Source organism: Microcaecilia unicolor, chromosome 2, assembly GCF_901765095.1.
Source record: "Microcaecilia unicolor chromosome 2, aMicUni1.1, whole genome shotgun sequence".
Taxonomy (NCBI): domain Eukaryota; kingdom Metazoa; phylum Chordata; class Amphibia; order Gymnophiona; family Siphonopidae; genus Microcaecilia; species Microcaecilia unicolor.
Window position 1 is genome coordinate 360,131,117 of NC_044032.1, and position 23,067 is coordinate 360,154,183.

A 23,067-nucleotide genomic window follows, 5' to 3' on the forward strand; every position below is an offset into this window, starting at 1 on the left:
TACTGGAACTGGTACTATTTAGCATGTTTATAAATGATACGGAAATTGGAACGACGAGTGAGGTGATTAAATTTCCAGATGACACAAAACTATTCAAGGTTGTTAAAACACGTGCGGACTGTGAAAAATTGCAGGAAGACCTTAGGAATTTGAACAAACCGGGCATCTAAATTGCAGATGAAATTTAATGTGGACAAATGCAAAGTGATGCACATTGGAAAGAATAATCAGAATCATAGTTACCTGATGCTAGGGTCCATCTTAGGGATCGGCACTCAAGAAAAAGATCTGGGTGTCATTGCAAATAATACGCTGAAATCTTCTGCTCAGTGTGCAATGGCGGCCAAAAAATCAAACAGGATGCTAGGAATTATTAGGAAAGAGATGGTGAATAAGACCAAAAATACTATAATGTGTCTGTATCACACCATGGAGTGACTGCAGCTTCAGTATTTTGTTCAGTTCTGGTTGCCGTATCTAAAAAAAAAAAAAAAGCAGAATTACTCTTTACTCTTTTTGCTGCCATGTTTCCTTACTGAGACACGAGGCTTCTAACTGGTATAAAATCTTGAACGACAAACCTAATTATAAAGGCCTAGCGAGCTTACACGAGATATGGTCAGCAGAGTTGCAAAAAGATATGACAGATGACATTTGGTCACTATTTTGGACAAGATGAGTCTGATGTGTACAATCTGCATTAATTACACAAACTATTTTATTGGCCATAGAATAATATGGACACCAGTGAGACTGCAAAGACTTGATCCCTCCATTTCTAATAAACACTGGACGTCAGACATATCCTGGCACTTTGGAATACTTGCTTTATGATTGCCAGCCTGTGCAACACTTTTGGTCTGGCATTTAGTCTTATATTCAAAACCTCCTTGCTACTAATATTCCTCTATCATATTGCATTGCAATGTTTAACATCCACATGGAAGATGGTGCTGTACACCTTTTGCATATACTCACAGCAGTGGCTCTTCAGCAGATTATGATGAATCTCAAAAATCTACATATGCTTAACATCCACTTTTGATAGAATTCAGTACTTGTTATTTACAACTACGAAAGTAATGTTGTGTATCACTTTAACCATCGGTCTAAAATACAGCTATGGTCTTATGTTAAAAAATAAATGCCAGAAAAGAAATGCCAGTAACCAATTAAAGATAGTCTTTTCCTTTTTTTTTTTTTTTTTTTACCTTCATGTTTAGTCTCACTTTCTTGTGCTCACCACCCTCAGACTCCTGTTCTAATAAAGAAAATATATCAATATAACGTCCTCTTAAAATCCTCTGATGCAACTTTGCTGATATGTGACAATATAGTGGAGCAACCTCACACACAGTATGCCCACACTGAGACACTTGAGCTACATTACTCAACGTTCCTGCCATTGCATCAGTAGCGCTTACTCTAGGTAGTACTACCTCTACCTCAGAAGTTGACTGAGAAGACAGTGACAATGATGAATCCCATGAATCTGTAGACTCCCAGACTGTCATCAGGTCACCTTCACCCTGCCTCCGCTCCTTTTCTTTATCTAAGCACTTAGCCACGTGTTGTAATTGTCTCAGAAATATTTGATCACTTAAACCTTTTTTTTTTAAATGATTTGCCATCCTTTTTTCCAATCCCTGATACATTATGCCCTTGTTCTATTGTCCCACACCCAACCTGTTCATCCAGAGGTTCCTTCAACTCACCCGAAGTTCCAGCTGAAGGTATCACATTGGATATCCCAACCTGTAGCAGCTACAGCACTTGTACGGTTCTGTTAGCAGTCCGCTGCTGATGAACAACCAACTCAGTCCCCGAGCCTGCTTTTTTCTTCCTGCGGGCTCCCTCTACTCCTAAAACGGCTGGCCTTGCTGATGCTCGACTCCCTTCTCTGCCGTTTTGCTCCTCCCCCCTCGCACTGTAGCAGATGTGCCACCACAACAACTGCACTTCTTATTTCCACCCCTGCACCCAGATGCCTGAATTAATCCTAGCAGGTGCCTAAGGGCCCAAATACTATAGACACCATGATAATAGAATAAACACAGCTCTCTCTTATTGCAGCTCACAGGAAACTGGAATAGCAACAGTTAATTTCAGAAATCATTCCCCCTCCCAGCACAAAACTCCAGACTCCTCTCCGGAACCGCTTCATTGACACTGCTATTAAATTCCAGATAAGCACAAATTCAATAAGAAATTAATTAAACTTCAAATAACCTGAACTTCCTCCCAGCCACCTGCCACCCTCAAAATTCCTCACAACAAAACCCGCCAAATTTTTAGCATCCCTCGCTCTCATCATGCTCCTCCCCCAAGACTCTGCTTAACAAATCAATTTGCTTCCAGACCCCAATCTCCAAACCTTTCATCCCAACATCGCAACAACTGCTCTTATAACCCTTTTAAATCAATTTTTAATATACCTTCCCATCCCCTATAACCATCTTCCTATTAGCTCTTTATGTTTTAATTCACTGTAAACTAAATGCATTCCTTCTCTTATGTCATCAGCTCCTCCTTTTTTTCCCACTAGGCTACTTTTACCCTTCCTGAAGTACTTATTCCTTTTTTATTATTTTCTTAAATTCCTTTTCCCCACACCCCACCACCAATCTAAATGAATTTAATGCAGCAGTGAAGCCAATGTTATCATGGCCACAGTTAACCTATAGGCTCTGTGTATTTTCACAGAGAGTGCACTCTTTCTGAATGAGTGCACACAATTTACTTTCAGAAAGAATGGGCACTGTTTTCCAATAACGTGTGCATGTGTGAACCATTGTGCATGCTTGAATAGTGTATGTGTACGTGCACTACTGGGTAAGAGTGTGCACTTATCTGAGAGAGTGCATAATTTTCAAATGATTGTATGCACTCTCTGCAAATAGTGTGCATGTTTTCAGAAAAGTGTACGGGTTTTCCAAAAGAGTGCACAGGCTTAACAATGTTTCACCTATGATGAAAATTTTAAATAAATGAATAAAATGAAAATTCCCATAAACAATATGGGAAGCTATATGGACCGAAAATGTTCAGGCTGTACACCCCTAGATATAACCATGTAATCCTTGATGACAGTACACTGGCTCCCTATCTGCTCCCACATACAGGGTTTTTTTTTTTTTTTTACTAACGCTTAGCTCGCATAATCTGTAACAGGGCCCATTTTATTCCTATGGGCCCTGCTGCAGATAATTCGAGCTAAGCTTTAGTAAAACACCCCCCCCCCACAATTCAAACTACAAGTGGACTCACTCTACAACCCCTTATTGCCTGTCTTCTCTTCTATTCCCTACACCCCTCCTTGCAAACTCCTTACATCAGGGTAGAATAACATATCTCCCGATAACTATTGGATTGTATTCATTTGTACTATCTGAAGCGAGCACTTCGGTCAGATAATACTTGTCTGCTGGAGATCCCACATTTTCGGTTGTTTCGTTTGGAGGACACGAGGAGAAGAGCTTTTTCTATAGCAGGCCCGACAGCATGGAATAAACTTCCTGGACCTCTTAGGATTCAAAAGAATTCAGGATTGTAAGAAACTACTGAAACAGCATCTGCTGTTGCAGGTTAAACAGTAACTTTGATAGCTAGAGGATACAGCATAGTACAAGCATGTCTAATTTGAAGTGTCCAAAATGGACATGCGTGCACTATGCTGTATCCTCTAGCTATCAGAGTTTTTTGTGATGTTTTCTTATGTATGTTTATCTGTGCACCACTCTGGGTAAGGACAGTTTATAAATATTAATAAATGAAATGAAAGGTGCTTTTATCTGTGCTTTTTCCTCTAGTCAGCTCCCAACTCTGTGTTTTCTACCTTGAAATACTGTTTGCCTGGAATCGTCTTCCATAGGTAGTGCTCCATGCGCCATCTGGGGCTTTAATCATATCTTGCCTAAACGCCCTCCTGTTTGAAGCTGCTTTTAGATCTTAAACTTGATTCCCCTGGATCAAATTCTTGTTGATGTTAACTGATTTTTCTGTAATAAATACACTCAGTAACATAGTTATCAATGTGGACTACCGTTAAGACTTGTTATTCTACCACTAGCTTGTGCTATGCAATGACATCTAGTTACTAATAACTGGGGTTAACAATAAAATAACACGTCTTAATGGTAGCTCCGTTGATAACTTACCCCCTCAATGAAATCTCTTGTGTATCTTGACTAGACTATAAGCTCCAGAAAGAAGGGGCATAAGTCAAGATACTAAGCTATGGCTGTTTTGATGATTGTACTGTATATTTTTTAGAAGGTTAACATCCCAAACCCCCATAGTTTCTGTATTAGCTGATTTCTGCTCCTGTTAACCTAATAGCACCCAGGCTAGGTGGGTGGATCCAACAATGTGGGTGTAATTTTCTTTGCATGCTACCTATAGACTCCATTCTATATAGGCACAGATGAAGTGTGACATCATTTCCTGGCTGGGAACAGATATAATCCTCCTCTACATTGGGAGTTAGCATTCATAGAAGAAGAGGCTTGCCTTCCGTTGGATATCATAAATCATACCGGAGTTCCTGAGGAAGTTTTTTTACGAAACTCTGCAGAGTTGGACTCTTGTTGATTGAAAAATAGAACAAACATGATGTCAATGTGAGGTTGACAAATAATGGGACAATATAGTATAAGAAGGCATTCGATTGTAGCTAAAAATAGAGCCAATCGACGTAACATCAACAGAATGAGATAAGTGCCTCTTTATTTGTGTTTTAGACCTCTTTTGGGTCATTTTTGATATTACGGTGTAAGAGGACAAGTGGAACACGAGGTGAAGGTGAATGTTTTTCAGATTAAGTTACTTTTGAATTCTGGAATATATATCTGAGCACTGGTGAGTGGTTTTCAGAAATATAAATTTTAAAAAACCACGGAGAGGTTCTATGATTGAGAAGCTCAACCACCCCTAGAGACTAACAGTTGAGAGTCTCGTTTGGGTGAGTTATTACTCTGAGAACTCTCCATAATAAATAAATAACATAGACCATCAAATGGTTTAGCTTTGTGAGTTAACATCCTTCCACCTCTTGTGTTAGATATCCACTTGCTTGTTTTCAGGCAGATGAGCCTGGGGAGTTGTTTGGTCTCCACAATAGGTAGCTGGAAATCTGAGGAAGGAGAAGAGGTTCGTCTCCAACAGACTGCCAAGTCAGCTGCTTAAGGAGCTTAAGGTATTTAAAAGCCCTTAGGTGAAAGAGTGAAAACCAGTCTAGGAAGAAAGAGGTATGCAGGAAACTATCTGTGAGTTGGCTTTATAGGAAGCCTTGGTTCGAGTTTGGGAGATTTGCTCTGTTATCCAGATTCTAGGTACACCTGCAGATGCAACAAATTGCCCTGAAATATGAAACAGAGGTGCATAATAAGGAAGGTCTTTTAAATCTGGGCAGTACCGGAAAAGGGAGACTACAGTTCAGCGCGTAGACTATTAAGGCACTGCTGTGTGTGTCAGAAAACCTGGACTGGAATGCCATGTAAAACAGGAGTTGTAAAAGGGAGAAATAAGGGATTACCTGTTGGATGGTTGTAACTAGGAACAGAAAGAATCTCAAGTCAGTGATATGAAGATGGCAAGAAACATTAAAGCTTTTGATTTTGAGAAGCTTTAATGTGTCTCTGCTTTGTGTGAGGACCCTTTAAATTAGTGACTGCTTAATAAGGCATTGGCAGGGTTGCCTCAGTGGCTTATAGAGGGCGCTAGGCCCTGAACAATGAGGATCTGGGACCAGGACGGCTTGGAATCACCACACTACCACAGACCACATTGTTGCAGACACTATAATAAAATGTGGAGTGTTCCTTTAATTTTAGAAGAACAGAGATTACTAGGAATATTTGATGGTTTGGTGGACTAACACTGTTAGTACAAGTTACTAAGGCAACACTTTTATAAATTGGTGCATCAGTCTAGGTGCCCTAATGCCATACACTTAGCATCAATTTTGTAATGGCAGGTTGGCACCAAGATTCTGTTATAGAATGCTGGTGTAAGTTTGCAATTTCTGTCCATGGCAGGTGCATGTTGGCATTCCTAGGTGAAAAAAGAAACAACAAGCGGGGAGGAAGGTCCTCACGCAAAACAACAGCAATGAAAACAAAAAAGTGAAGACAAGTTGAGGAGGAAATCCAAAATATTAACTTTATTGGTGATCAAATAATGACCCGACACTATTAACGTTGTTTCTGTGTATTGCCGTACAGGCACTCCATAGTTGACTTCACAATTCTTGCATTTTAAGGAAGTTCCTATGCCATATTTTCTTTGGTTTTTTATCAAGCGACAACCTAAGAAGATTTGTTTGACCTCTGATGCAGGCTTTGATGCCAAAATACGGCCATGTCGGGTCATTATTTGAGCACCAATAAAGTTAATATTTTGGATTTCCTCCTCAACTTGTCCTCACTTTTTTGTTTAATTTCGTGGCATTCCTAGGTGAGCCAAGTGATGCATGTTGTTTTTAGTATTCTATAAACTACACACGTACCTGGAAGGCACACCTCTTTTCTGTTTATGCTTTGACCATGTGTACGTACCCATTGCAGTTAGGCAGTAAGGCACTTAGGCTCTATCTTAAGAATAGAGCCTAATGGACATAAACAACCTATCTGTCAAACAGTGGCACCTAGATTTGATATCACTTTGTAATGTCAAAGGTGCCACTTTATAGTAATGCTACCCCCATATATAAGTACACAACTATGGAATGCACTACCAACAGCCATGAAAACAACATATGACCTCCTAAACCTTCGGAAATCACTAAAAACTAACCTGTTTAAAAAGGCTGTACCCTACCAACTCAACTTAAATGCGTGAACCCTGCAACACAACGAAACCAAAGCTCATAATGGACATAAAATATCTCTTTCTCGCTATGACATAAACGATCTCTTCCTCGCTACGATTCCCCAACTCGTCTGTCACACCTGAACCTTGTTCTACCACAACATAACTTTGTATTTGTTCATACCGAAATAGGCAATTGCCTTTACGGTACAATGTAAGCCACATTGAGCCTGCAAATAGGTTGGAAAATGTGGGATACAAATGTAACAAATAAATAAAATAAATAAATGAAAATTGGCCTCAATCTTGGCAGTCTCGATAAAAGGATTGCTAGATTGTACAGGCATAGAGACTGACTTATTTGTAAATCATAGTATGAGAAGTTTGATCAGTACACTGCAGGAATATACATTACATTTAGGGCTAGAATCTGTTTATAACACCTAAAAAATTGGCGCTGAATAAAAATACGCCTAGGTATATTCTATAAAGTACGCCTAAATTTCTGCATGGTTTTTAGAATACGTCAAGTGCCCATCCATGTGACTAAATTTAGTCATGGGCAGTTATGCCAAGTAAAGTTTGGTATAAATGATGATGCCTAAATTAGTCAGGGACCGGGTGTATTCTATAACAATGCGCATAGATTTTAGAAATGCCCATGACCCACCCATGGCCACGCCCCCTTTTCATCTAAGCGACTTAGAATTTGCTCATATCACATTACAGAATATGCATAGACAGCTGTGGATGTAAATTCTAATTAATGCCAATTAGTGTCAATAGTTACTTGTTAATTGGCAATTATCGGCGCTGATTGGCTTGTTAACTAATTAAGTTGCAGGTGCAAATCCAGAATAAGACCAAAATCCCGGGGTTAGTGCTTATATGCCGCACACACCAAAAGATGGATCAGTGCAGATCACATTTGTAAGGGAATAGGATATAATCCTAGAATATAACAATCCATATTCAATGCTGAAATTTAACAACTAGATACCAATTATAGCAAAGAATAACAAAAAAATATTAAAATTAATACATCCCAAGCTAAACTGCAAAAGTAAAGGATCAGTATATTCATAACAAAACAAATTTATGAAGTAGCCAAGTTCTTAATGATTTGCAAAATAATGTATATTGAGGTTGATGAATTATGCATGTCGGTAGCTGATTCCACCACTTAGTAACTTAAGGGAAGGTCAGTTCTAACTCAGTTTTATATACTACCTCATGAGGTGAGGGAAATTGCAGCCTAAGGAAGTGTCTTGAGCTACTTGAATAATTTTTTTATCAAGCAAAAGAACCAAAGGTACCATTTACTGTGGAGCCAAGCCATGAAGAATCAGAAAGACAAAAGAGCATCATTTAAAAATGGACCATGCCTCCACTGATAACCAGTGAAGACTGCGCAGCAGTGGTTTAGCACTGTCAAATTTAGAGGTTGTACCTATCAGCAGGGCTGCCGAGAGACTGGGCCGGGCCCAGGGTAAGTCCCGCCCCTGCCGCCCTCGCCGCCCCTCCCCCGAGGTCACCGCTGCTGCTCCCACCCCTCCACCTCCCCCAAGGTCACCACTGCTCCCCCCAAGATCGCCGCAACCACTGCTTCCCCTCCACCCCCCCCCCCCCCGAGGTCGCTGCCGCCACTCCCCCTCCGTCCGCCACCGGGCCGGGCCTGCAGCACTGCTTTCATGGAGTTGAGACTGCGATTTCAATGCAGGGGGTAGACGGTCGATAACGGAGGGCAGGTGGGACTGCGGCGCCGGGCCCCCCTTGGAGGCCCGGGCCCGGGTAATTTTGTCCCCCCTGCCCCCCCCCCCCCCCCCCCCCCCCGTCGGCGGCTATGCCTATCAGACGGGCTGCTGTATTTTGTAGTGTCTGCAGTCTCTGTTGAATAACTTCAGTGCAACCAATATACATGATGTTACAGTAATGTAAATGTGCCAATATGTAGTGTTGCTTCATGTGTTATGATTACATGGATACCTGTGACTTCTAGCCTGGCACTTTTCATATACACTAGGTTCACAAATAATGTATTTAAGTGGTTCATAGTTCAGATAAAACTGAATGGTATCACTCTGTTAGGTGTGTGTTTGGGAGAAAACACATAACCCGTTGTTCTTGATTTCACAGGAAGCTGTCAGAGCTTCATATTAACAAAGTGTTATGGATGGATGGTGGGGAGTACAAATGCATGGTGTTCAACAAACTTGGGAATGACAGCATCAGATTCAACGTTACCATCAAGCCAAGTAAGAAAACAATTTTTTTTTTTCTCTTTTCACTTCAGTGCTTTGGAGCAATACCTGGTTGAGTATTAGTTCAACTTTTGTCATGAAACAGGAAACAGGAATTTGATGTTTAACCTAGGTAAATCACGGTACAGCCATGTAGACCTTGATTTATCTAAACCAATCATGATGGGAGTGGCAGAATTAAGAGATGATTTCAGTGTCATTTTCTGTGTTCTGTATGAGAATTTTCATTTTATTGGTTTGCACAGAGGGCACAGTTATTTGGAAAGAGTGCGTACATCTGCACACTAATTCACAAATTTGCATGGCCCAGACATGCAGGATGCTTCACCCATGTGCATACTGCAAAAAGTATGCATTATTTGCAAAGAGTTTGTGCTGTGATCAGCAAACCAAAAATGCAAAATGTTGTGTATTTTTTTCTCTGCTCATTTCATTTGTTATTGGCATGCAATTACACAGGGTATGCTGTGTTGTTGTGGACTGTTGCTCATCCCTAGTAATAAATTCAGGGCTTTTTTTGAGGGGGTACTTGGGGGTACTGAGTGCCGGCATCTTTTCCATTGTCTACTAAAATTGACCCATGGTCCCCAAGTTTTAATGAAAGAGCTCAGACTCTACACAACAATTCTGCCTTGTCATAGATTCTGTGACAGGTTGCAGGGGGCCTGGCTATTGTGGGGCGGGTCCCTCAGTGATCAGCCCACCCTTGAAGAGTGGCCTAGCATTTAAGTACCGGCACCTTTTTTGCTAAAAGAAATGCACTGAATAAATTAGAAATTAAATGAAGATAAAAATATCAGGGTGTAGGTGGCTCTTTGGCACTGCTGTGCTGTGCCCTCTCATAAGAAAGGACCTGGGTTGGGCAGGGCTAGGAGTGCTGCAGAGTGACATCTACTGGCTGTATTTAGGGTCCTTAATTGCAGTGTTCATGAAGGAAACCTGTCGCATGGCACTTGATCAAGGACTGTCACTAAAGTAACTGGACTAAAGAAAGTTGGGAGGGGATATCAAAATGGTGGGATAACTCCTGAGTATTTCTACTGAGCCAGAAGACCACCCACCAAGGAGTAGGAGGAAACTGGTGGGTCAAAGCAAAAACATGTCGGTTTGGTTTTAGCTCGAAGCAGAATTATGTTGTAGGTACTGCTGTTTTAATTAATTGCATATGCCAACTACTCACATTCCCCCAAATTCTATATATGGTGCTGTAACTTGTATGTAGCCAGACCTTGAAGTGAGGCACATTTTGGCCCTCCTCCCCACCACTCCCTACTCCCACTGCAAAGCCACATACCTTGGCTGACGGAGGTCCCCAGCCCCTGCCAACTGAAGCGTTTTTCCAGTGAAGCTCTCCTTACGTTGCCTGCCCTGCTTCCCCTCACATTGCACATGCTCTATTTTAATGAAATTGAGCATGTGCGGTGTCGCACATGCTCAGTTTCACTAAAACTGAACATGCATGCAATGAGAGGTAAGCAGTGCAGGCAATGCAAGGAGAGTTGTGCTGAAGAAACGCTTCAGCTGGCAGAGGCTGGAGACCTCCACCAGCCAAACCAAGGGCCTTGGATCCATTTTGGGGGGGCCCAGGCCCCTGTGCCCCCCCGTAGTTACGCTACTGATACAGCTAAATGCTTTACTGTCTTTCTCTGCAGGTTTAGGTTGTAATAACACATTTCTATTGTTGAATAGCTCCCACTTATACTCATTCTTTAGATAACCTCTGGTGGTAAACATCTTAATGAAGCACACCTTAATATGCTGAGGGTGCATTCTTTCAAACTTTGAGAGAATTACAGTCTGTAGGCTCAGAATATACCGTGATGCTGAACTCGCCTTGTTGTAACTGAACAGACACATCTAGAAATTTCCATTCACTAGGATAACATTCGTATTGAAAATATATAGTAGAGTGCAAATTATTCAGTTCTTTGTATTAAATCTTCTTTAGTATCCTTCCATAGCAAAAAGATGGCGTAAATGTATCGCCACCAACACCGGCCTGCTTGAAAACCACCTCATAGTGTAAACCAACGTTTTTTTCAAAATTAGCCATGAAGAGATTAACTATGGGAGGTGCGAACGATGCCCCCATAGCTACCCCTCTCCTTTGCTGAAATAGCTTACCATCAAACATGAAAAAATTCCTTTGAATTGCATAGATTACGCTCGCAATTTAGGAGCATAAATAACCTTTATAGAATAAAGCCCAAAATGGCCAATGTGCAGTAGAAGAGCCCAAAATTATTTTTTTAAATGCCAGCTGCATAAGTGGTTTAGAATTTCATCCTCCTCCTACTTCAAAATCTTTCAGGCCCTTTAAAACTTTTTTTTTTCATTCTAGTTTTTAGAAGAAGGCCACAGAAAGTATTTTTAAAAAAATGAGCACTAGACTGTGTACTGGGTAAACAGTGATTGATTTGCCTCTTTCAGCGAAATCATTTTTAGGATTTTAGTAGACAAGATGCATGAAACCACCTTGTGGATTTAATACTGTATTGGTGCTTTAGTGGGTGTGCTTGCAAAAACCCTGTGTACTTTGTCATATCACTGATCACAGTTGGAAGAAACATACATTCCTCAGGAGTTTCTATTTCAAGGTTATTTCCCTGGGTTTAAAATGTTTTTGCAACAGAATTAAGGAAGGAACAATTGCAGAGGGGTTCAATTGAGTCTCTTCCATCCCTTGTCCACTGTAGAGCAGAAGGAGGACTTGTTACATGTACACAAAATTAAATCATTCTACAGACTGCATGCAACTTTTTTTCATACAGAGTTCTTTTACTGTATTTGCAGCTAACTTTGCAGTAAAGCACAAGAGCAACATTCCAGACAGACTGTTTTTTTTTTAAAGATGATCCTTCAACAAAATAGCAGACAAGTCGTGAATTATGAAGTTGAAGTGCAGATTACTAAAGAGTTCAAATATTTGCAAGAGATATGCAAGTACAGATTGATGAAACTCCATTGCTTTCCACTGTGTACAAGCATAGGGAGGTTTGGTGCTATTAATTTGTAAAGAAACCTGGAAGCCCAGGCCAAGTATATTCCGTGTATTAAAAAAGGAGGAAGGAAGGAAGACCAAACGACGCTGGCATGGTTAAAAAGTGAGTTGAAGGAAGCTATTAGAGCGAAAAGAAAATCCTTCAAAAAAATGGAAGAAGGAAATGACTGAAAATAATAAGAAACAGCATAAGGAATGGCGAGTCAAATGCAAAGCTCTGATAAGGAAGGCAAAAAGAGACATTGAAAAAAAGATTGCGTTGAAGGCAAAATCACATAGTAAGAATGTTTTTAGGTATATTTAAAGCAAGAAGCTGGCAAAAGAATTGGTTGAACCGCTAGATGACTGAGTGGTAAAAGGGGGCACTAAGGGAAGACAAAGCCTTAGCAGAGAGATTTCTTTGTTTTGGTCGTCACCGAGGAAGATTTGGAAGAGATACCTGTGCCAAAAATGATATTCAAAGCTGGAGGATGTAATGGCGCAGTTTGACAAACTGAAGAGTATCAAATCTCATTGGCTGGATGGTATTCATCCCAGAGTACTAATAGAATTGAAAAGAACTTGCAGAACTATTGTTAGTAATATGTAATTTATCTTTAAACTCAAGCACGGTACCGGAAGATTGGAGGATGGCCAATGTAGCACTGATTTTTAAAAAGGATCCAGAGGAAATCCAGGAAATTATAGACTGGTGAGCCTGATGTTGGTGCCGTGCAACATGGTAGAGACTATTATCAATAACAAAATTACAGAGCATATTCAAAAGCATGGATTAATGAGACAAAGCCAACATGGATTTAGTGAAGGGAAATCTTGCCTCACCAATCTATTACATTCTTTGAAGGGGTAAAGGTGAGCTGGTCAATATTGTGTATCTGAATTTTCAAAAGGTGTTTGACAAAGTACCTCATGAAAGACTCCAGAGGAAATTGGAGAGTCATGGGATAGGAGGTAGTGTTCTATTGTGGATTAAAAACTGGTTAAAAGATAGAAAATAGAGAGTAGGGTTAAATGGTCAGTATTCTCAGTGGAGAAGGCTAGATAGTGGGGTTCCCCAGGGGTCTGTGTTGGGACTTCTGCTTTTTAACATATTTATAAATGATGTAGAGATGGGAGTAACTAGTGAGGTAATTAAATTTGCTGATGACAAAAAGTTATTCAAAGTTGTTAAATCACAAGAGGATTGTGAAAAATTACAAGAAGACCTTATGAGACTGCGAGACTGGGCATTTAAACGGCAGATGACGTTTAATGTGAGCAAGTGCAAAGTGATGCATGTGGGAAAGAGGAACCCGAATTATAGCTATGTAATGCAAGGTTTCACATTTGGAGTCACCGACCATGAAAGGGATCTAGGCGTCATCGTTGATGATACGTTGAAACTCTCTGCTTAGTGTGCGGCAGCGGTTAAGAAAGCAAATAGAACATTAGGTATTATTAGGAAAGGAATGGAAAACAAAAATGAGGACATTATAATGCCTTTGTATCACTCCATGGTATGACCGCACCTCAAATATTGTGTGCAGTTCTGGTCACTGTATCTCAATAAAGATATAGTGGAATTAGAAAAGGTACAGAGAAGGGAGACTAAAATGATAAAGGGGATGGGATGACTTCCTTATGAGGAAAGGCTAAAGCGGCTAGGGTTATTCAGCTTGGAGAAAAGATGGCTGAGGAAAGATGTGATAGAGGTCTATAAAATAATGAGTGGAGTGGAACGGGTAGATGTGAATCGCTTGTTTACTCTTTCCAAAAATACTAAGACTAGGGGGCACGCAATGAAGCTACAAAGTAGTACATTTAAAATGAATCAGAGAAAATATTTTTTCACTCATTGTGTAATAAAACTCTGGAATGCGTTGCTAGAGAATATAGTAAAAGCAGTTAGCTTAGCGGGGTTTAAAAAGGTTTGGATGGCTTCCTAAAGGAAAAGTCCATAGACCAATATTAAAATGGATTTGAGGGAAAATCCACTGCTTATTTCTAGGATAAGCAGCATAAATGTATTGTACTGTTTTGGGATCTTGCCAGGTACTTGTGACCTGGATTGGCCACTGTTAGAAACAGGATGCTTGGCTTAATGGATCTTTGGTCTGTCTCAGTATGGCAATACTTATGTACTTATGAACATTTTGATCTTATTCACGGTAACCCACCCAATCAATTGGATTACTTTCAATGTAGCAACAAGGCAAATAGTTTGAAAGTTCCAATATGGTAATAAAAAAAAGAGCAGACATTGTAGAATTCACTGCTTGAGCTTCCAGGTTTATAAAAACATGCCAGACATGGCCTTGCTTCACCAAAATGGCTGCCTCAGGGGTGAATGAACTTGTCTGACTCACTACATAAAAGCCTAGGTCAGAGATATGGTTTTTATCAGTTTGATGAAGTTTGGATTTTATACTAGCTGGTCTTCATTCACCTCTCGGGCAGCCATTTTGTTGAAACATGGCCATGTCTGGCGTGTTTATATAAACCTGGGAGCTAAACAAGTGAATAAAAACGGCAGCTTCTACATGGTCTGCTCTTTTTGTTGTTTTCAATATGCCAGCATCAAAATATGAAAATCATGAAGGGCTAGATTTGCTCAAAACCTCTACTAATTTGATATATTTATATTTTAATTATTTTGATTTTGCTCACACCTTTTCAGCAGTAGCTCAAGATGAGTTACATTCAGGTGCACTAGGTGATTCCCTATTCCCACATTAACATATTTTGACATATGTTATTTACTGCAGGTGCATTTTTCTCTGATGGGATGGATTTATTAATAGTATACATTAATCCCCTAATTCTATAAAAATTGCCAAAAATTGTGTGTGCAAATTTGGGCTTGTGCTCAATTTGTGTGTGCAATGTAATTGAATAACGAGCCAACTAGTGCTAATAATGGGCTTTTAAACTTAAATTTCTGCAGGGGTATTTGTACCAGTAAGTAGATTGTGTTGACTATTTTATAAAAAATCATAGGGGTCCTTTTACTAAGGTGCGCTGAAAAATGGGCTGCACTACTGTAGGCACGTCTTCTCGGCATGCACAGGTCCATTTATTAGCACGCCTGTAAAAAAGGCCTTTTTTAAAAATGTTGCCGAAAATGAACGTGCAGCAAAATAAAAATTGGCGCGTGTCCATTTTGGGTCTGAGACTTTGACTTAGCGGTAAGGTCTCACTCACCATGCAGTAATCGTTTACGCGTGTAGAATGACGATTGCCGCCAGGTTTTTCCCGCACGCCATAAGATAAAAATTATTTTCTGGTGCGCATAGCAAATGTGCATCAAAAATGAAATTACCGCAAGGGCCACTCGGTAGCCGGGCGGTTACTCCAAATTGACGCATGTTGGGTGCACATAGACGCCTACGTGGCTTAGTAAAAGGGCCCCATAGAGAATTCACAAAAAAAGAAGTTATATTTAATGAAAGCACACAGCATGATAATTAAAATTTACTCTGGAGTTTTTCAGAACCAATGATTGAATGGCTGCCTGAAAGTGATTAAACAAACCACAGGATATGATGGCAGATATCACCGGTCATTTTCTGAGGTTCTTTTCCCCATATTTAAACAAATATTCAGTGGACTTGCAAGGTCTTTCATTTGTTTAAGCTTTTTACTGACGTACATGGTGTACGGGCATAGGGAGGTTTTGACCTTATGAATTTCTTTTACTTATTCTCTAGTGAATTATCTGCTTTCATCTACAATGAAGGTCAAGGTGACTTTTATTTATTTAGGACTTTATGTTATAATTAATATACCCTGCTGCTCTGTAGTTTTCACAGCATGAAGATTTAGTAAGTGTTAACTTTTATATTATAAAAAGAAGAGAAGGAAATTATTGTTTTAAAACATTTGATCACAGTGTCAGGTTTACAGGACATTCTAATAAGCTTTTTTTAAAATGTGATATTGTTAGCTGTCAGAGGGGTTTTTGTAAGTTGATGTCAGGTATCTGGCTTATTAATTCCTCTGGATGTTGCTCATAACTGAATTTATTCAAGTATTCCCCCTCCCCACAAAGAAAGACTGACACTATTTTGCATCTGGAGCAAGATGGGGCAGGAGTGACTGAGAGTTGCTCCTTCCCCAACCACTAGGTCCCGGGAAACTACAGTATGTCCCTTGGGGAGGGGTGGGGGCCTTACTGAAGACCAGAAGGTTCTTCATAGAGGTGAGGGCCATTTCACTCAAAGTGGAGAGGGCGTCTTTGGAGGTGAGGGGGCTTATCTTGTGTCTTGGGGGGGGGAGAGATGGGAGGTCCATGAGGCACCTTTTGAATACTGAACACTTTAAGATACCAAAATGGAGTTATCGCCCGGATAACACATGGCCCTTGCGGTAATTTCATTTTTGTCGTGTGTGCACTAAACTACGCGCGTCCCAAAATTTGTTTTTATTTTCTGTTGTGTATAGTGGATGTATGTCAAGTGGCTTTCTGTGTGCGTAGGTCATTACCGCCCGGTTAACGCATGAGACCTTACCGCTAAGTCAATAGCTGGCGGAATGTCTCAGACCAAATATGGATGCATTCCAATTTTGATTTTGCCACACGTCCATTTTCGGGAAAAATAAAAAAAAAAAAGGCATTTTTTTTACAGGTGTTGCTGAAAATTGAATCTGCGAGCGCACAAAACCCGTGCCTACACTAGCGCAGTCCATTTTTCAGCGCACCTTAATAAAAAGGAACCCTAAGTATGCATTAAGGCAGCAACCCATAACCATTTCTGTTGGACTGACCACCGGTAGTTGGATAAGGGATGACATGTTGCAGGATGAGAAATCACAGAAGCCTAATAGCGCCAATCTCCTTCGATAATAATTTTCAAAAATTTAGGTTTTTTTTGTGGAATATGTTGGAAGATTAAGGCAATGGGACTCATTGAGGGTAATTCTATAAGGAGTTGCCTAGATTTATGGACGTATACACATGTAAATGGCTATTTTCCAGCTACCCAGTTTTCTATAAGTGTGTGTCAGTAATCAACGGTGTATTATTTGCAGCTGGGTATTCACATAGGCAGCAGAGCTTGGACATCGAATGAGCGGGGGACACATTTGCATGCATAGGATATAAAATATTATGGGTGGGTTTGATATTTTAAAAACACTGAGCTCCTAAATTCATGCTGCTAAGTTAGGCTCCAACAGCGATTACCAAAGGGAAGGAAATTTTTCCAAGTCTTAAAAGAAGGATGTCCTTAGTTAGACTTCTTTCAATCACATCTAGGGTACCAACAGGTGCTCTGATTGGGAAGCTGACAACTGGAAGGGAATAAAGCATGACATCTGCTTAATCCCCCAATGATTGCTGTCCCCCCCCTCTCCCCTGAAAGTGAACTGGACAGGAATACCATGCTCTGTGACAGCTTCAGACATGGACATTAACAGAGCAGTAAACAAGTCTGAGGAGTAGCCTAGTGGTTAATGCAGTGAACTGTAAACCAAAGGTACCAGATTCAAATTCCAATTTAACTTATTTTTATATGTTTAAATTGTGTGCACTCCAGGAACAGAAAAATACCTACTTTACCTAAATATACAGTGGGGGAAATAAGTATTTGATCCCTTGCTGATTTTGTAAGTTTGCCCACTGACAAAGACATGAGCAGCCCATAATTGAAGGGTAGGTTATTGGTAACAGTGAGAGATAGCACATCACAAATTAAATCCGGAAAATCACATTGTGGAAAGTATATGAATTTATTTGCATTCTGCAGAGGGAAATAAGTATTTAATCCCTCTGGCAAACAAGACCTAATACTTGGTGGCAAAACCCTTGTTGGCAAGCAGAGCGGTCAGACGTCTTCTGTAGTTGATGATGAGGTTTGCACATATGTCAGGAGGAATTTTGGTCCACTCCTCTTTGCAGATCATCTCTAAATCATTAAGAGTTCTGGGCTGTCGCTTGGCAACTCGCAGCTTCAGCTCCCTCCATAAGTTTTCAATGGGATTAAGGTCTGGTGACTGGCTAGGCCACTCCATGACCCTAATGTGCTTCTTCCTGAGCCACTCCTTTGTTGCCTTGGCTGTATGTTTTGGGTCATTGTCGTGCTGGAAGACCCAGCCACGACCCATTTTTAAGGCCCTGGCGGAGGGAAGGAGGTTGTCACTCAGAATTGTACGGTACATGGCCCCATCCATTCTCCCATTGATGCGGTGAAGTAGTCCTGTGCCCTTAGCAGAGAAACACCCCCAAAACATAACATTTCCACCTCCATGCTTGACAGTGGGGACGGTGTTGTTTGGGTCATAGGCAGCATTTCTCTTCCTCCAAACACGGCGAGTTGAGTTCATGCCAAAGAGCTCAATTTTTGTCTCATCTGACCACAGCACCTTCTCCCAATCACTCTCGGCATCATCCAGGTGTTCACTGGCAAACTTCAGACGGGCCGTCACATGTGCCTTCCGGAGCAGGGGGACCTTGCGGGCACTGCAGGATTGCAATCCGTTATGTCGTAATGTGTTACCAATGGTTTTCGTGGTGACAGTGGTCCCAGCTGCCTTGAGATCATTGACAAGTTCCCCCCTTGTAGTTGTAGGCTGATTTCTAACCTTCCTCATGATCAAGGATACCCCACGAGGTGAGATTTTGCGTGGAGCCCCAGATCTTTGTCGATTGACAGTCATTTTGTACTTCTTCCATTTTCTTACTATGGCACCAACAGTTGTCTCCTTCTCGCCCAGCGTCTTACTGATGGTTTTGTAGCCCATTCCAGCCTTGTGCAGGTGTATGATCTTGTCCCTGACATCCTTAGACAGCTCCTTGCTCTTGGCCATTTTGTAGAGGTTAGAGTCTGACTGATTCACTGAGTCTGTGGACAGGTGTCTTTCATACAGGTGACCATTGCCGACAGCTGTCTGTCATGCAGGTAACGAGTTGACTTGGAGCATCTACCTGGTCTGTAGGGGCCAGATCTCTTACTGGTTGGTGGGGGATCAAATACTTATTTCCCTCTGCAGAATGCAAATAAATTCATATACTTTCCACAATGTGATTTTCCGGATTTAATTTGTGATGTGCTATCTCTCACTGTTACCAATAACCTACCCTTCAATTATGGGCTGCTCATGTCTTTGTCAGTGGGCAAACTTACAAAATCAGCAAGGGATCAAATACTTATTTCCCCCACTGTATAAGCCACCTGCGAGCCTGAAGGCTATGGAATTGGTGTACTTTCAGGTATAGTAAATATGTTGCTGTTTCTGAAGGGCTCACAATTTCAAAATAAAAGTTAAAGTGGGATTCGAACCTGAGTCCCTTGGTTCACACTCCACTGCACTAATCAGTAGGCTTATCCCTCTGCTCTGAGCGGACTTTTGTGTGGCCATTTTCTATGAATGCTGCCATACAGACGTCCACATCCCTCCTCTCCCCCGCCCCATTCATAATTTGGATATTCTAGTTTGTAAAATGACTGTTCATGCTGGACATCACCAGCACACAGACATCCATTTCACATATTTTTAAACAGGAAATCTCTATTTATTTCCTGTTTGAAAATACGTTGCGAGATAGACTCCGTTTGGGACATTCTGACATGGACGTCTGACGTCCCTTTTCTAACTTGGACATCCTTTCAAAAATGCCCCATCCATGTTTTCGACTGAAAATTCATCTTAATCTAGGAGCTTAAAAGCGATGATTGTAAATTTAGGCCTATCATTCATTTGTCTAGATTTATGAACCTAATTTATAAGCCTGGTGCTGAAAATTAATGCTAAGCTTTGCATTTTTTTTCTGTGCCCTAAATCTGCCCCTGTTGCCACCTACTCGTTATGCTCCTAAATTTAGGAATTGAATTAAAATGTTGAGTATAAATTTAGGCACTCATTTTCAAAGAGGCCAATTATGATAATAACTCTCAAAATTAGTAGCATAAATCCTTTATATACCAGACTATAGAATGTATTTACTTTCTTTAACAATCTAGACCAGGGATGGGCAACCATGGTCCTCAAGGGCCACAACCCAGTCTTGTTTTCCAAGATTTCCACAATGAACATGCATGAGATTGCACACGATGCAAGCAGTACATACAAACCAAATAGATCTTGAAAACTAAACCCAACTGGGTTGTGACTCTTATGGACCATGGCTGCCCATCCTTGATCTAAACGAAGCATTTTTGGTGAAATGATAGAATAGTCTTGATAGGATATTCTCCAAATAGGGGCCTCTTTATAGAATTATTCTCCTCAAGTCTTCCCAGTTTATTGCTGGTTGCCATACCAAAGTAGAGACACTATGGCCTTGTTTTCTAAGGTGCGCTAGAGATTTTAGCGTGCACAAAAAATTAGCGTGCACTAACCATGTAGATGCCCATAGGAATATTATATGGGGGCGTCTACGTGGTTAGCATGCGCTAATGCTTAGCACACGCTAAAAACGCTAACACATCTTTAGCGTGGCTTAGTAAACGTGGCCCCTAGAGTGGTCTGCCTGAAAGATAACAGAGGCAGAGAATGCTGTTTTTACCGTGTCTGGGAAAGGAGCTCGGTTTGGCTATCAGGCACGAGTCTCCAGCATGGTGGCACTAAGAGTATATCACGTTGAACTGTAATTTTAAAAGAATAATAATTATCATAGATCTCAGCCTCTCCAGGAAAGTAAAGAGGCCATTACGAGGCATGGATTAAACTGCAACAGACTGGCCCTAGGGAAGGCAGCTGACGTGCACAGCCTGCAAAAGCAAGAGACGCTCTCCTCAGTGTGCAGTATCCAGAATGATCTAACTTGAATTGCAAATACGCAGTTAAGACAGACTCCGGCTGTGCCCCTGGGGGAGAATCCAGCCTGTATTTAAAACCGGAGTTTTGTTTTGTAATCATGTTGGCTCCAACACCTTAGATGGCACATGCCACTTGGGAGGCGAAGCTAGTGAGACAGAGAAAACCACACAATTCAGGAGGCTGGGTTAAGTAAATTTGCTCTAATAGAAAAAAGGGAAAGTTTTGAAAACAATAAGCCTAATAAAAGTGTCTGGAAGATAGGCTGTAAGGGATTTGCAGTGCTGAAAACAATGATTCACTCTCCATATCTGTCATTATATAGACTTTAAAAAAATATTTTACGACAATTCTGAATTCATTTGCTTGCTGCAGTGTGGCTTACAGCTCACCAGGAACATAGTCTGAGTTTATTTTGAGAGATTTTTTTTTTTCTTTTTTGCATTAGTAGAAAAATGTTTATGCATAATAATTGAAAAATATTAATACATATAGTTTAATAGTTCCTGATGATAAGGATGTCCCTCAGGAACTGAGGAAATAAGTCAAACAAATGTTCAGTAAATAGAACCCTTCCTGCTATCATTACTAAGAGCCACAGAGGTCATCTTTAAGCATATACAGTGGGGGAAATAAGTATTTGATCCCTTGCTGATTTTGTAAGTTTGCCCACTGACAAAGACATGAGCAGCCCATAATTGAAGGGTAGGTTATTGGTAACAGTGAGAGATAGCACATCACAAATTAAATCCGGAAAATCACATTGTGGAAAGTATATGAATTTATTTGCATTCTGCAGAGGGAAATAAGTATTTGATCCCCCACCAACCAGTAAGAGATCTGGCCCCTACAGACCAGGTAGATGCTCCAAATCAACTCGTTACCTGCATGACAGACAGCTGTCGGCAATGGTCACCTGTATGAAAGACACCTGTCCACAGACTCAGTGAATCAGTCAGACTCTAACCTCTACAAAATGGCCAAGAGCAAGGAGCTGTCTAAGGATGTCAGGGACAAGATCATACACCTGCACAAGGCTGGAATGGGCTACAAAACCATCAGTAAGACGCTGGGCGAGAAGGAGACAACTGTTGGTGCCATAGTAAGAAAATGGAAGAAGTACAAAATGACTGTCAATCGACAAAGATCTGGGGCTCCACGCAAAATCTCACCTCGTGGGGTATCCTTGATCATGAGGAAGGTTAGAAATCAGCCTACAACTACAAGGGGGGAACTTGTCAATGATCTCAAGGCAGCTGGGACCACTGTCACCACGAAAACCATTGGTAACACATTACGACATAACGGATTGCAATCCTGCAGTGCCCGCAAGGTCCCCCTGCTCCGGAAGGCACATGTGACGGCCCGTCTGAAGTTTGCCAGTGAACACCTGGATGATGCCGAGAGTGATTGGGAGAAGGTGCTGTGGTCAGATGAGACAAAAATTGAGCTCTTTGGCATGAACTCAACTCGCCGTGTTTGGAGGAAGAGAAATGCTGCCTATGACCCAAAGAACACCGTCCCCACTGTCAAGCATGGAGGTGGAAATGTTATGTTTTGGGGGTGTTTCTCTGCTAAGGGCACAGGACTACTTCACCGCATCAAAGGGAGAATGGATGGGGCCATGTACCGTACAATTCTGAGTGACAACCTCCTTCCCTCCGCCAGGGCCTTAAAAATGGGTCGTGGCTGGGTCTTCCAGCACGACAATGACCCAAAACATACAGCCAAGGCAACAAAGGAGTGGCTTAGGAAGAAGCACATTAGGGTCATGGAGTGGCCTAGCCAGTCACCAGACCTTAATCCCATTGAAAACTTATGGAGGGAGCTGAAGCTGCGAGTTGCCAAGCGACAGCCCAGAACTCTTAATGATTTAGAGATGATCTGCAAAGAGGAGTGGACCAAAATTTCTCCTGACATGTGTGCAAACCTCATCATCAACTACAGAAGACGTCTGACCGCTGTGCTTGCCAACAAGGGTTTTGCCACCAAGTATTAGGTCTTGTTTGCCAGAGGGATTAAATACTTATTTCCCTCTGCAGAATGCAAATAAATTCATATACTTTCCACAATGTGATTTTCCGGATTTAATTTGTGATGTGCTATCTCTCACTGTTACCAATAACCTACCCTTCAATTATGGGCTGCTCATGTCTTTGTCAGTGGGCACACTTACAAAATCAGCAAGGGATCAAATACTTATTTCCCCCACTGTATGAGTAGTTAGGGAAAGGAAGTCATTTTTCTTCTCTTCATGGGGCTGCA

The 23,067-nt window shown here is 41.1% G+C and overlaps 1 protein-coding gene across 4 annotated transcripts in view; it reads left to right on the plus strand.

The window, feature by feature from the left end:
• Positions 1-23,067, plus strand: part of NRG1 (neuregulin 1) — a 325,230-nt gene that overhangs the window by 58,928 nt on the left and 243,235 nt on the right. For all 4 annotated transcript variants that reach the window (XM_030194496.1, XM_030194497.1, XM_030194498.1 and 1 more), the window contains exon 3: positions 8,944-9,062. In XM_030194496.1, coding sequence (XP_030050356.1) covers positions 8,944-9,062 — 119 coding nt within the window. The remainder of the gene's footprint in view (positions 1-8,943; positions 9,063-23,067) is intronic.